We start from the raw sequence: 15544 nt of genomic DNA on the forward strand, positions 1-15544 counted from the left end.
AAAAACTGCTCTTTCTTACAGAGGTTTTTTTTTACCATTGCAAAAGTTAATGCAAGCTTTGTTTGCAATGAAATATTTGGAAATTTAGAAAACAACAACAAAATATAAAATAAGAAAAAACACCTTGGGTTTTGCCTGCAGACTACAACAAACCGTAATTGTCTATATCCAACCAGGCTTAACTGGCAAGCATTGTTCCTCAATAGCAGAATGCCATTTGCTTTTGACATGAAATTATACTCAGGAGTCACCCAGTCTTGCCTCCGTCTTACCTTTCAGTTTGATGGCAGCTCCCCGTTTCACAGGCGGCAGCTCCAAATGGGAGGAGCTCACGCTACGGCAACTGCCACTAGGGGGCATCCTTTCTATCCCCAATAGGCCCTGCTTCAGAAATGGAGTAAGAGCAGAGGTGAAGAGATGAGCAGAGATTGGTCATGTTGTCAGTCAGGAACAGCCAACAGCTTAGCAAACAAAATTGAATATGTTCATTTTCTGGGCTGAGCCTTAAAAAAATTATAATCTGACATTCCCACTGCAAAACAGAAGGTGGTGAAGAAATCCCAGTACGATAAAGGCACGTGATTAGTAAACATTGCTGTAGATCACTGCACATGTTTGCTTCTTTTTTTGTGGGGTGGGTGTCACATTTTCCTCTTTTGCACCTGCCATGCAGGTAAGCAACTTCCAAGCCTAACTTGTTCTCCCCTCCAATGAAGCTGCACTGTAAAATGCCAATGGTCTGCCTCAATGTGTGGTAAGTTCATAACAAGGGAATTGCGGCTCAGTGATGGAGCACTTGCTTGGCATGCTCTAGGTATCAGGTTCGATCCCTGGGCTGGCATCTCTAGGTAAAAAGATCCCCGATACCAGGGGCTGGGGAAGACCTTTCTCTGCTGAGACCCTGGAAAGCCAAGGTCAGTCAGAATAGACAATATCGAACTAGATGGACCAGTAATCATCTGACTTGGCATAAGGCAGCATGTAGAAAGCCTCAGGTTCAAGTCCTGCTGTTACTGAATGAACGATTCTGATGAAGCAGTGCTGAGAAAGAAGGCCCCAGGTGGAGCAGCCAGCATTAGGTTAGAAGGGATCAATAACTGTTTACTGCAAAGGAGGCAGGGCTGCTAGTTTTGCACAGACTTTTTAAAAGAACATAAGCCAATACAGAACACCAGCAAATCTAGCAACACCAGCTGGATTTACTCAAAAGGAAAATGACCCTGAAAGTCAGCAGCAGCCCGTTCAAGGGCTTTCTCTGGGGTGGCCCCTATCCTGTGGAATGACCTGCCTGAGGAAGTCAGAAGAGCCCCCACTCTCCTGGCTTTCCATAAACGATACAAAACCGAGCTGTTCAAAAAGGCTTTTTACTCAAATGGGAGGACTGTATTGTAGGGAAGGGGTCTCCGATGCTTCATTAACAAGTTGGGGATCATAGACTTCATCACTATTTTTGCCTTATATATTATCTGCTGCTTTAAATATGTACTATGTACAACCAGCGCTCCATGTTGTCTAATGTTAGTCCTAGAATTATGTTTTGCTCCAGTATTTTTTCTACTCTGTCTTGGATCCTTGCTATTGCTATGTCTTTTAAACTTGTATCTGTTTACCTTATGGTATTGTATTGAAATGTACTTGATACTGATTGCATTAACCTCATACTGTGCAATCCGCCTTGAGTCTCAGTGAGAAAGGCAGACTATAAATGACGTAAATAAATAAATAAAATAAAAATGTTAAATTTATTATTGGTCATAACTAACTTGTATGTGAATGGAAAACAATACATTCTCTTCTTTTTGATGGCATACCTGGGGGGGGGGAACCTAGTCTTGCATTCGAGTAAATACTGTATGTGCTAACTAATGGTACAGCTGCATTGGCATGCAGAAGGGGGCAAGCATCTAAGGGCCAAGCTGCAAGTGACGGATTACACTTGTCTGGCAAGTGAACAGACTCACGTGTGTTCCTCCCTGTGTATTCCTCCCTGTTCACAAGTGGAGAGCAAGTGAATGGCAAGTGAACAGGGAGGAATACACGTGAGTCTGTTCACTTGCCAGGCAAGTGTAATTCGTCACTTGTAGCTTGGCTGTCAGTCAAAGCTCTAGGCAAGGCTTTACATTTTTTCTTTATTTTTTTTTCATTTAACAAAAGGAGATCCAGAAGCACAAAGAGCTCTACTTGAGCGTTCTGTAGCAGAGGGCCACAGCTGCTCCATGTGACCCTCTGCTACAGGAAGCTTTAGTAGAGTTCTTTTCCTCCCACAGATAAGGGGATTCCAGAAGCAATACTACTACTAAAATCCCAATAGAGAAATGATAAATTAAAAGACTGGCTATAAAAACCAACAGGGGAATGCATAACTGCAATGAAATCTAAAAACTGGCATAGGGGGAAAAGATAAAAGAGAAGCAGTGTAGGGGGGGATCATAAAAGTTAAACCTATCAAAATGTAGGCTTGGTTTCACAACAAGGTGAGGTTAGGCAGTGGCTTCAGGTGGTAGATTTCACGGGATGGCAGCCAGCATCAACCTCACGCTTTTCTCCGCAGGAGTTGAAGCAGATAACCTGCCTTTCTTTTTTTTTTTAAATTTTTATTGGAATTAGAAATATTTTGTCATTTATAACAATCAAATTACTTTAATATTCCAGTTCTAACCCCCTCCCTCCCCCCCCGTTTGTTGACTTCCAACAGTTTTCCAACCCTTTGTCTATTCTTCCCCTACTCATTTCAACTTATTTTGTCAATTAAACATATACTTTCACACTCTTCTAAGCTAGTCTATTATAACACAGTACTAAGTCAATTTCCCTTCACTTATCAACTAACTAATACATTCCTGGCATGTTATTCAATAGTAATAATACTGGTAATATTCTCAATATCCTGTACTCTAACTTATTCATTCTAATGTCATCAATACGGGACAAACAATTTATCCCTCCCTATACATAACTTGAGTACTCATAAGTGATGAATACATTTATAAGTCAACCAATTTAACTTATACTCTATATGTTACTCTTTACTTCCTCTTATATCTCTTATATCTCTTATCTTTATAACATAAAGTCAATCAATTTGACTCATATTCTACACATTTCTAAATATACCTATAAACACAATATACATTCGACATAAGTCAATCAATTTGACCCATGTTCTGCACATTTCTAAATATCGCTATAACCAAAAATACCTTCAGCATAAGTCAATCAATTTAACCTATATTCTATATGCTACTTCTCATTCCCCCCTTCTTGTATTCATGAATTTTAATTCTGTTAATTCTCAATTACACCCCTATCTGCCAGCAACATAATTAATTAATTAATTTCTATTCTTATATATCACATAATAACTATTACTTAATACTGTATAGAATAATCAAATAGAATAATTGCTTAGTAATTCTTCTTTAACTCTCCTCCCCCCGGTATAGTCACTTCTCTCTTCTTTTGTTTTTCTTCAATAATTTTCAAACTGCCACAGTTCTCCTCCCACCTCCCATTTTTTCACCAAATATTGTTTCAGCTTCTCCCAATCTGTGTTAAACTGTCCTGGATCAAGGTCTCTTAGTTTTCTTGTCAGTTTATCCATCTCCGCCATGTACAGCAATTTGTGAATCCAGTCCTCGATAGTTGGCACTTCTTGTACTTTCCACTTTTGCGCATACAAAAGTCTAGCCGCTGCTGTCATGTAAAAAAGCAATGTCCTATGTTGTGCTGGAATATCTTCCATTCCCAAGTTCAGTAGCAGGAGTTCTGGGTTCTTATTAACTTGAAACTGTAAAATCTCACTTATTACTCTTATTATTTCCCCCCAGTACTGCCTGACTACCTCACAAGTCCACCAGCAGATAACCTGCCTTTCTGAAGGCAACAAAGGTGCTCTAATATGGAGCGAAGGGCACCTTCCTCCCCAGGAAGGAAACCTGCTCCTGCAGTCATCTGGTCAACAAGTACAAAGATGCTGCAGTGATTGACAGGTATATGGAGCCTTCTTGACAGGTATATGGAGCCTTCTTGTAGCCAGTCAGAGCCTTGGGGCGTCACGCCCATCTCAGGGACTGTGCCCGGGATCTTTTTCATGTAGATTATTAGCCCTGAGCTATGGCCAATCCCCATTGCTAGCCTCTAGCTAGCCAGCTGAAACTGCTCAGACCAGAAATATACTGATCGAATGAGCCAGGATTCAAAAAATCCCAGGCGCCAAGTCACCAGGTTGCCTAGAAATGTCATCATGGTGCCTAGAATCTTCTTCAACAAGCACACTCTCTCTCTTACAGTCTCTTAGCTTAGCTGCTCCTGCTTCCACTATCCTTCCATTTCCCCTAACCTCCTTGACCAACCGTAATGGGAGGGGGAGAGAGTTAAGTTTCAGATTGTTAGGGGTGGTGCAGATATTCATGGCACAAAAAGGCACAAGGTAATAGTCACGTTGCATTAATGGACCTTCCATGGAAGATGGAGCCCAGAAGAGGAATATATTCTGAGAATGACTTTATCAAGATCCTAACAGACTAGTGGGGTATATTTGTAAGTTAACCCCTCCCCCCTTTTTTACACTCCTGTCATTCTTTTAAAAAAAAGGTGTTTTATATCTGGGTTAGAGGTTATCTTTTGATTGTAGCAATGTAGCCAGAGGTAACTCAGTATTTATTTCTCTGCAAGACTTCTGTCAAGGCATTAATGAAATTACGAGAAACGGTGTTAGGATTAGTTTTGGGTGGGTTGGTGCAGCAGAAGAGGGAGATTTGGGTCCAGTAGCACCTTAAGGACCAGCTAGATTTCCAGGGCTTGCGCTTTTGAGAGTCAAAGCTCCTTTTGTCAGATACACGGAGTGAAAAAGAGTAAATCTTTAAAGTCCAGGCAGAGGGTGGGAGGGGTATTGCAAATTAGATTGTGAGGAAGCTGGCTATACTACCTGTTCTGATTAGCTAGATAGAACATGGGTACGAAATGTGTAAAATAAGCATCTGTAATGCAAGAATAATCTTACGTTCCAATTAATCTCTGGGGGATCCATTGTTCCAAATTTGCAAATAAACTCAATTTCAGCAATCTTGCCTTGTCATTTTCCTTTGAAGTTTCTCTGCTTAAGAACGGCTACTCTTAGGTCAGCAATGGAGTGGCCTGGCAGATTGAAGTGTTCTCCCACGGGTTTTTGAATATCAGATACCAGATTTACGTCCATTTATTCTTTTGTGAAGGGACTCTGGCCTGTTTGTCCAATATAGAGAGTTAAAGGGCATTGCTGACACTTGATGGCATATGTAACACTGGAAGATGAATCAACCTGAGATGGTATAGCTGATGTTGTTAGATCCGGTGATTGTTGTTGCTGCAGTAGAAATGTGCTAAACGACAATCGGGGAGACAACCTGGTTAATGAGATCAAACAACAAAGCCTAGCCGGTAATAAGGAAATATATATCTATTGTATTAAAGTGCATTAAAGTGCAAATAGCAAATATAATATAAACAGTGTACAAAAAGCAATAAATATATAGTTTACAATACAATTCCGTCAGTGTCCGTAAATGTTCCACAATGGGAGATCCAAGGAAGGGGAGGCGGAGTTCAAGTTGGAAACTGAATATCCAGGGAGATTCATAAACAATTCTTAAAAATCATAATCCATGCAAGATGAAACCATTATTGCCGACAAGCAGATATGTGCACAGATGTTCCAAATCCCGTTTCGTGGCAAAAAGACACTTCTTCATGGGCATATATCTTCTGGAAAGTAATAACTCCCGGTAAAACACACTCCCGGATCCAGTATACAATCAATTGTATACAATTGATAAGACGGTCCGTCTTATCAATTGATTGTATACTGGATATTCAGTTTCCAACTTGAACTCCACCTCCCCTTCCTTGGATCTCCCATTGTGGAACATTTACGGACACTGACAGAATTGTATTGTAAACTATATATTTATTGCTTTTTGTACACTGTTTATATTATATTTGCTATTTGCACTTTAATGCACTTTAATACAATAGATATATATTGCCTTATTCCTGGCTAGGCTTTGCAGTAGAAATGTGGGCAGAATTGGCATCTTGGTTTCTTGCAGACCCTGGTACCAGAATTTGTGAGGTGCATTGTTTGGGTTAGTTTTTGTATTAGGATTTTGTGTTAGGATTAGTTTTTGTAATAGCCAGGGCTCATTTCGAGGGGGAACACACAGGAAGGCAGTTCCAGCAGTTCCCCAAAGAGGTCACACAGCAGGTGGCCCCGCCCACCTCTCGGCCATTTTGGGCCCGTTTCAGCCTGGATTGGGGCCAAAACGGCCCGGATCGGGCCTCTGACGGGTGGTGGATCACTCTCCCACTCATCAGCGGCCCGATCCTGACCATTTTTGGCCACTTTTTGGCCATTTTCAGCCCCTTTTTGACATTTTGGGCCCAATTTCAGCCCTGAATGGCCAGGATTGGGTCCAAAACAGCCAGAATAGGTGATGTCAGGGGATGTGGCATATGCAAATCACTTATACTAATGACACACTTCCAGTGATGGCAAGAGGCGTGGCATATGCTAATGAGTTATGCTAATGAGTTATGTTAATGAGTTCCTCCAGATCTTTTTCTACAAAGTGACCCCTGGTAATAGCAATAATTAGAAAATGTGGTCATTAGAAGAGCAAAATTCTGGGTGAAAAGTGAGTCTGGCTTGTAAATTTGGGGCATGGTCCTAGATCCAAAGAAAAATTATCAAGTCCAGAACTGGACAATCCTAGTTACAGATTCCAGGATCCACATTCCCCACATTCTTGGCACAGAGATGCCAAGACCCTCAGCTCTTGCAAAGCTTATCCCAGCTTAGTTCTTGCAAAGCTTATCCCTTTTATTTGAAGAGGAGCTCCCACAACGAACACGTCCACCCTTTCCTGCCCATATTTTTATGGGCTAGATTGGGCAGCTCTGCAGACTGAATCTCTCATAGCCACCTGCTCCCAAAAACCATCACAGCTGCCAAGGCCCTCTGAACTGTTCCCGACAAGGATCTCATAAAAAAGCACTCTGTTGATGAGCTGCAGCCTTGTTAAAATTCCCTGCTTTTGGATTGGGCAGGCACAGCAGGGTGGCAGTGGAGAAGATTTGGCTGCTGTCCTTCCGCAGCGCTTCCTTGGCGTAAACACGGGTGATAATTAATGATGCTAATAACTTGGTCCGCTCCATGAAGAGATGAGGACTTGGGGCCTTGTAAAGATGTCAGGCCATGCAGAAGAAAATGAGGAGAAACTGTTTTTATCACAGGAGTCTGGGAGATAGTAAAGCATACAGGACGGTTCATATTCAAGTAGGGACTGCTGCAGAAGGGGAGTTTCCTTTCTCTTCCCCTTTGCAAGCAGCCCTAGAAAATACTGCAGTGATCAACGCATTGGGACCCCCACCACTTGCAGGCAAGATTTAACTTCTATACAGTGACAGAACCAGGAGCCCAAACCCAAAGCAACCTGCAACTTCCTAAATACATGTAAAGAGTCCAGTAGCATCTTTGAGACTAACCAACTTTATTGTAGCATAAGCTTTTGAGGACCACAGCTCTCTTCGTCAGATGCAGTGCTACTGGACTCTTTACTATTTTGCAATTACAGGCTAACACAGCTACCTCCTCTGGATCGGTCTGCATCTGACGAAGAGAGCTGTGGTTCTTGAAAGCTTATGCTATGATAAAGTTGGTTAGTCTCAAAGGTGCTGCTGGACTCTTTACTATTTTGCAATTACAGGCTAACATAGCTACTTCCTCTGGATCTAAATACGTGTGTGTCTCTCTCTGGATGGTGAGAGAAACACTCTGTGCACGCTCAGAAGAAATACATTGTTACTGCTTTTCACACATACCAAGACTGAATCCTGGTTCACAATTATTCTCTGCTTGTCAGGGACCCTTAAAATAGCCTATTTCTCAATACTCTGACAAGAGCTATAATTCTGAAATGAAATGCCCTTGCGAGGGACAGTCCCTGTGGGAGTGTGCATTGCATTGTATTTCCTGGCTTTGGTGGGTGGGGGCGGGAAGGAGTGGCGCATCAACCAACCAAAGAGGTTAGCTGCCTCACAGGAAACTGGAGGATCTAACTGCCCAATCGCTGCTAGTGATCTGTGGAATTAAAGGCCTGCCCACTGCACCTAGGCCATGACCAACTCTTGAGGTCTCATTTGGGTCCAAACGGCACAGAAAACACTGAGCAATGCAGAACTGGGCCAGCACAAGCAGTTGGTGAGGTGAGGTGTGTGCTGAGGCCCACAGACCGGTAAGGACTACCGAAGCAAGGGCGTTATTGTTATTCTCCCTACTGGGCACCCAGAAAAGTCAGACTTATCACACCACTATCTATAATAATAATAACACCAACAACATTCGATTTATATACTGCCCTTCAGGACAACTTAACACCCACTCAGAGCGGTTTACAAAGTACGTTATTATTATCCCCACGACAATCACCCTGTGAGGTGGGTGGGGCTGAGAGAGCTCTGGAAGAGCTGTGACTGGCCCAAGGTCACCCAGCTGGCTTCAAGAGGAGTGGGGAATCACACCTGGCTCTCCAGATTACAGTCCTGCCGCTCTTACTCATTACACCAAACTGGCTCAGCTTTTCAAAGACCAAGAACTCATACCCTCCCAGGGACTGCTGTGGCAGGCAAGGATTTGGATGAGAACAAGGATACAGGGTAAGCGGGCTGACAGGCTGTGAGAGGAGGTAGCCCTTGAAGAAAAGCCACCCCAGAAGGTTTGTGGGAGTTCCCCCACTGGTGTACCCTACATTCCTCCACCATGAGACCCATTTATTTCACTTACTTCATTTATATCCCGCCTTTTTACTCCATGGGGACCCAAAGCAGTTTACATTGATCTACTTTCCTCCATTTTATCCTCAGCAACTACACTGTGAGGCAGGTTAGGCTAAAAGTATGTGATGGGCCCAATGTCACCCAGCAGGCTTCTAGAACAGGGTGGGAATTCAAACCTGGGTCTCCAAGGATTCTGAAGGAGTAACATAAAAGAAGAGCGCTGAGCATCCCAGACTTTTATGCCTGGCTTGTCAGGTTACCACTGCCTTTGAAACATTATTTCTTTCTATCTCCTGTCTTAAAGAAGCAGAGCCCAAGGCTTGGCTGTTTGCATACAGTCCAGTTATTAAAAAATGAAAGGAATGTTCAAATTAAACCAGAAGGGAAAGGAAAGCTGGGCTCAGATCTCAAGTCAGCCATTTTTTATGGCCTTGGGTAAGTCTCTCGGCCTCTATTTGCCTATTTAACTAGCTGGACTATTAAGGACCTATCTCGCAGGCTTATTTGTGGAGACATAGGCGATCATTATCACACAACATCCTGTCCTAATAAAAGCACTGCAGATGATCTTAACAAGGCCCCTTGGACATTTTAGAAGGCTCCCTCAGCCTTTTAACAGCATGTATCATCTGGCAGGGGTTTAATATTTATGTGGTACTGGAAGTCTAAGTACATGCAGTCCAAGACTTTTGTCTTGTCCAAGTATGAAATTCAAGAGAAATGAGGATATCAAGGGACAAAAATCTTCCGTTTCCAACCCCCTACCCCACCCTTCTGTTACTAATGGCCTACTGACTGGCACCTTCTAAAAATAAATGTATGTTCCCTGTTTCATATTAGTTGATAATTTTTTGTCAATAGGTTTGGTTCTCCGTTTTTCACCATTGATTGTGTAGATTTTAGTGGTGCTGTGTATGTGTATCATACAGTTTGTACACAAGATTTGTACAGACAACCTATGTCATTTATACATATAATTATGTATGTATGTATTTATAGTTAGCTGTTCTCACTGAAATCCAAGGCGGATTACACAGTGCAGGTAAAAATATAATATAATCAACAGCTAGGATATTCACTGAGCAAAGTACAATAATGAATAACAGTTAGGACATTCAGGGAAAGAGATACAAAGAGATAGGGTATGGTAGCAGAAATTTTGAAAAACAAGCATAAAGCCCAGCATAGAAATGAAATCTTTCTGAAACAAAGCATAACTTATTTTACATGGCATGCTTCGCAATGTGGAAACTTCCTAGTAGGAGCATGTCTACATCAGCAGACATTTTCTAAATAAATAAATATATTCTGCCTTTTTAATCCTAGTTTTAGCCTGATGTGTTGTTAGTGGTTTTATGGCTGCTGGATGCAGACAAGATTTTTTTTTCCCTGAGGGGGAGTTGTTTTATTGGGATGGGTTGTTTTAATTTGAGTTTTAATCGTCTTTATCACTGTGTGCTATAAGCTGCCTCGAGCAGTTTTTCTGGAGAGGTGGTATACATATTTAATAAATAAACCAATGAAACCATGCCTGTTTAGCCAGCCAGTCTCTCTCAGTCAAACCTTCTTCACAGGGCTGTTGAGAGGAGGAAGGAGGAAGAGAGAATGATGTTGTAAGTTGTTTCGGGTTGCCACTAGGGAGAAAAGTGGGGTATAAACAGCCAGTTTGGTATAGTGATTAAGAGCAGCAGGACTCTAATCTGGAGAGCCAGGTTTGATTCCACTCTCCTCCTCTTGAAGCCAGCTGGGTGACCCTGGGCCAGTCACAGCTCTCTCAGAACTCTCTCAGCCCCACCCACCTCACAGGGTGATTGTCATGGGGATAATAATAACATACTTTGTAAACCGCTCTGAGTGGGCGTTAAGTTGTCCTGAAGGGCAGTATATAAATCAAATGTTGTTATTACATTAAAAATAAATAAATTGATGCACATGTGAGATTTTTTTAAAAATTCAAGAAAAAGTTGGTGTAAGAAAGCAGAAAACCACTCAGAAGAATCCCAGGTTCTACTGGCACACAAAGAAGAAGCAAAACCGAAATGGAAATTGGCAGGCTCAAACAGTGCAAAATAAGCTCATTGGAGCTTGCAAATCAGCAGAGCTCCAGAGGCAGGTTGGTGGGGTCAGAACATTGTGAGGGCCTGCACTAGCAGCTACGTGCTCAAGCTTTTTAGGCTACTCACCTCAGCTTGGCCACTTCGCTGCTTTTTCCACTGAGCCAGCTCAGCCCGCGTCACTTCAAACTGCTTCTGCAGGTTCCATAGTTCCCTTTCCGTCTCTTGCTTTTGTTTCTTTGCTTTGGCAAGCGCGAGCCTCAGCTCTAGATAGTGGAGGGAGAAGGGACTTAGGTCAATAACGCAGAGAAACCTCAATTTTCATACCTGAATCTGGGATTATCACATCCTCTCAGCTTCATTGCAAGGAAAATGACCAAGTGACCAGATAGACAAGTTCCTAGCCCTTATGGCTACAAGGTAGAACTTCAACAGAGTGCAGTTCTAAGTAGAATAGCTCTGGACTGCAGTGACAGTAGCTTAATCATTTTTGTATTAATCTAGTAACAAAAATTATCAATTAAAGAAGCCCTTGATTAATCTGGAAGCATATATTCTAAATATTTTTAGCAATTAAGTGGTTGGGTTGCCGGTCAGCACTCTGCTGGTTCGAATCTCACTACTGCCATGAGTTCAGCAGGAGGCCTTGGGTAAGCCACGCCTCTCAGCCCCAGCTCCCCAGCTGTATTGTAATAATAACACTGAGTTTGCTCACCGCTCTCAGTGGGGCAGTAATCTGTCTAGAAGAGAGGTATATAAGCACAAAGGCACTTCCAACTACTTTGTCAGACTGCACAGGGAAGCCATTGAAATTCACAAGCATAAGCAAAACTTCAACAGGAAAGAAGAAACCTTAAGAATGAACAGAGCATGGTTTCCAGTTCTGAAAAACACCAGGCTAACAAAACACTCTATACTCGACAATAGCCCTGCAGAGAAGATTAGCACATCAAGCACCAATCCATATGCAAAAGAACCTCCTCAGGATACAGTGAAGCCTCCCGCCATTAGCATTCCACACCCTGGGAAACTCTTACAGGATGACTCAGCTCAACCCCACCCCTCCTGAGTAGATACAAATGACCTGCCAACATCTTTTCCATACTGTGACACTGGGAGATCTCTGTCTTTTGGTGCTACACCTCTGAAGATGCCAGCCACAGCTGCTGGCGAAACGTCAGGAACTACAATGCCAAGACCACGGCAATACAGCCCGGAAAACCCACAACAACCATCTATATAAGCACAGTTATTATTGTTGTTGTTGTTATGCTGCAGGAACCATCTTTGACAAGGCATTCCTCCTTTCTCTGTACGCACACAAAAATGCCTCCTTTGGTGCCTTCCGTAGGGTATGTGAGCATTAGATTAAAAGAAGCATTTCCTGTTCTCAAATGAAGGGAATGCCTCTTGTAAGATGGTGCTGTGATATTTGTAGACATTATCTAAGGGACAATTTACACATTACAAAGTTCTGGTGTCCGCCATGAGGACTATGGTCTGGCATGTGATGGGAGGTTGTGCACCTCCCAGAGGCACGAAGTCCCCGTTCTGATCACGAGTAGGACTGCAGCACACACAGAGAAGGGGTTCATCCGCCCGTATCCTGTTTTCACATCCTGAAGCCACTTTCGGGACCCCAGAATGGTTTCAAGACATGAACAGTGCCAGGAAGGTAGCGAGAGGAGAGGCTGAAGGTCTTTCTCCATTCATGCAAACAGAATCGGTGCTAATTTATGCAGAATTAATTAATTGATTAAAATGCACGCAGTTAATTAAAACTTTTTATCGAGCGGCAATTTTACCAGGAACAATTTGTAAGCGTATCAGCTGCAGCGGCACCTTAAAAGGTATCAAGTCTGCTGGAGTAGCATTTAGCAGCACTGAAAGCAGAACATGGAAAGAGAAGTTCAAATCCTCAGTTGTCCATGAAGCTTACTGAGCCAGTCACTCTTGTCACTCTCTCTGTTAGTCTCTCTATATGAGATGCCTGGGCACGTGTTGGTCAAGTGTAGGTAGACACAATGTTAGCCAGGAAGCGTAGTTTAAAAAGACAGAGCAGGTGGAGATCACTCCTCAGAGGCTCTTGTCAATTTCATCTTCACCTCCCCAAAGACTCTGTCAAGTTCATCTCTCCAATCTAAAACTGTATGGGATCACAACCAGAGGGCAGCGAGGAATGGAAATGGCAATGGAGCTGCCTTCCTGAGCCAGGCTTAGACCTGGAGAGGTTATAATGGGCTGAAGTTTCTCTTCTGGCATTTCACAGCCCCTTCACACAGCTCCAGTGTACAGCAAAGCCTTTGCCCTGCTGCTGACTCCATCTTTTTAAACTACCCTTCCCAGCTTCCATTGCATCTCCCAACACGTGTCAGATGTCTCATGTAGAGAGACTCTTAAGACTACCTCATGGGAGTGTTGTGAGATCAAAAGGACTGAGAGGGAGGAAATCATGTATACTGCTTTAATCTTCCTGGAGGGAGGGCAGAATACAAATGCATAGATATGGCATAAGCTTTCATGGATCCATTTTTCAAGGGCTACTGCATTCTTGGCTTTTGTTTTTAACCCCGACAGATTAAAATGGCTACTATTCTTGAACTACAAAATGTATGGGAAATACCGCTATAAATCTGTTCTGGAACCAGATTTATGCAAAAACAACCCCTGATAGGAAACTGGATCACAAGCTGGCAGCCAGAGCCCCTCAGAAAATGTACCTCATAGGAGACTTGAGCAAGCGAGCCAAGCCAAGCCATGTAGCGAAAGAAAAAAAGGAAAATCTCCCAATACCTTCATTGTCCTTCTTCAGTTGCTTTCCTGCAGATACCAGTTCTGGTGCTACGGACTGGGTCCCTTCGCCATTTTCTGTGGGGGTGGGACTTCCGGGTGGGGCAGCAGGACAAGCTGTCTCTTGTTGCCAGTGGGTCACGGGGTTCTTATTCTCACAGGAATTTGCGAGCAGGTGGCTGCTACGTTGAATCTGCTGGAAGAGGAGGAGGAAAGATGGAGTTTTATGATCCAGGGCAAGCTTGTAAGGCCATGGTTAAATTAAACAATGCCTGAGGCGGGGCAGGGGTGGGTGGGAGGGCAGCAAGTGGAAGAAAAGCAGGACATTTCCTGTACTCACACTGCTTCCAGCTGCAAGGGTCCGGCTGGGTTCTGCTTTGACCTCACCATCACCTGCAGGGCAGAGGAAGTATGGGGTCCGGTTCAGGCCATGATGGACCCCTCTAAGATTTCACAGAGGAGATTAGGGAGACGCACAGAACACCGTTATGCTAATACTAAGGATCGCCACTTGAGTGCTTCTCCCCGTTATTACACACTGTCAACGTGTTTACTGCTATAGCACAGTTTTTAAGTGGTTCGGCTGCGAATCAGCACTCTACTGGTTCGAATCCCGCTACCGCCATGAGCTCAGTAGGTGGCCTTGGGTAAGCCACTCCGCTCAGCCCCAGCTGTATTGTGGGGATAATAATAACACTAACTTGTTCATCGCTCTGGGTGAGGTACTAATCTCTCTAGAACAGTGATATATAAGCGCAGTTGTTGTTGTTGTTACTCCACTGATCCTATTACTGCTCTGAAAGCCAAGAGAGCGTTCACGTTGTTCTTTTGGCTAAAGATATATTTGAATGACAAAAACTGTGTGAGGAGAGAAAGTCTTCCCTCAGAGAAGCTCCAAATTGTTGCGAATGCTTCAGAAGATATGAGGGAACTGAATAGGATGGCATAATGTCTCTGACTTGAGAGCACATGCTGTCCAAGACTGCATTCCTGAGGGAGAGATCTTTGTGCCAATCTTTTATTATTTATTTAATTTACTTCATTTATACCCTGTCTTTCTCTCCAATGGGGACCCAAGCAGCTTACATCCTCCTCCTCTCCTCCATTTTACCCTCACAGCAACCTTGTGAGGTAGGCTAGGCTGAGGGTGTGCGAATGGCCCAAGGTCTCCCAGCAAGCTTCCATGGCAGAGCGGGGATTCGAACCTCTCCCACATCTTCGTTCAGCATTCTAACAACTACAAAATTTGCAAATGGCTGCTCTGTGCCGGTGCAAAGCCCGTCTGAGTAATTCACACAAGTAATATCTTTCAACCATTCAAGACACAGACTGGCAGTTGCAAGGTGTGAAATGGCAGGCCTACATGTGCTGTAGAGGGAAGAGGCCTCGGAAAGGGATGTGAACCCTGAAGAAGGACAATGCTCACAACTGATCCTCACTGATTTTTAACAAAGTAACCTCAAAACAAACTAAATTAAGACAGCAATTCACAGGCAGTGCTCCCTGGTCATGAGGCCATCAATGTGGGGGGTGTCAGCTGCCAGCACCTTAGCTTTATCCCTCAACTGACAGCTTCTTCTTTCTGCCACACCACAAAGTCACTGTCCTGATCCTTGGCTGCTAATTCTGTCTCCATCTGCCAATACTTTTAATCCACATTTATCTAGTGCATCAGGAAGCTGTTCTTGTCGGCCTAAGAAAACCTCTACCGTTTCCTCTTTGGATTCTTTACCTTCAGCACATGGTGTCGGGGAACCCCAGCCAGGAGATGGAGGAACCAACATGTATCTTGATTGCAGCCTTTCAAGTTCTGATTGACACCTGTAGGATTTTTAAAACAGGAGAAACGGGCAGTGGCAGGGGGAAATAAGGGGTCTATTTGCAATACA

At 43.4% G+C, this 15544-nt stretch overlaps 1 protein-coding gene across 1 annotated transcript in view; it reads right to left on the reverse strand.

Annotated features, from left to right (window-relative positions):
• LOC129325438 (centromere protein F-like) overlaps nt 1-15544 on the reverse strand; it is a 29649-nt gene that overhangs the window by 11304 nt on the left and 2801 nt on the right. The window contains exons 3-7 of the mRNA XM_054973076.1: nt 13996-14098; nt 13659-13851; nt 12671-12748; nt 10995-11131; nt 273-381 (exon numbers count right to left, since the gene is read on the reverse strand). Of these exons, the coding sequence (XP_054829051.1) occupies nt 273-381; nt 10995-11131; nt 12671-12748; nt 13659-13851; nt 13996-14098 (620 nt within the window). The remainder of the gene's footprint in view (nt 1-272; nt 382-10994; nt 11132-12670; nt 12749-13658; nt 13852-13995; nt 14099-15544) is intronic.

This window comes from Eublepharis macularius, chromosome 1 (genome assembly GCF_028583425.1).
Source record: "Eublepharis macularius isolate TG4126 chromosome 1, MPM_Emac_v1.0, whole genome shotgun sequence".
Classification (NCBI taxonomy): domain Eukaryota; kingdom Metazoa; phylum Chordata; class Lepidosauria; order Squamata; family Eublepharidae; genus Eublepharis; species Eublepharis macularius.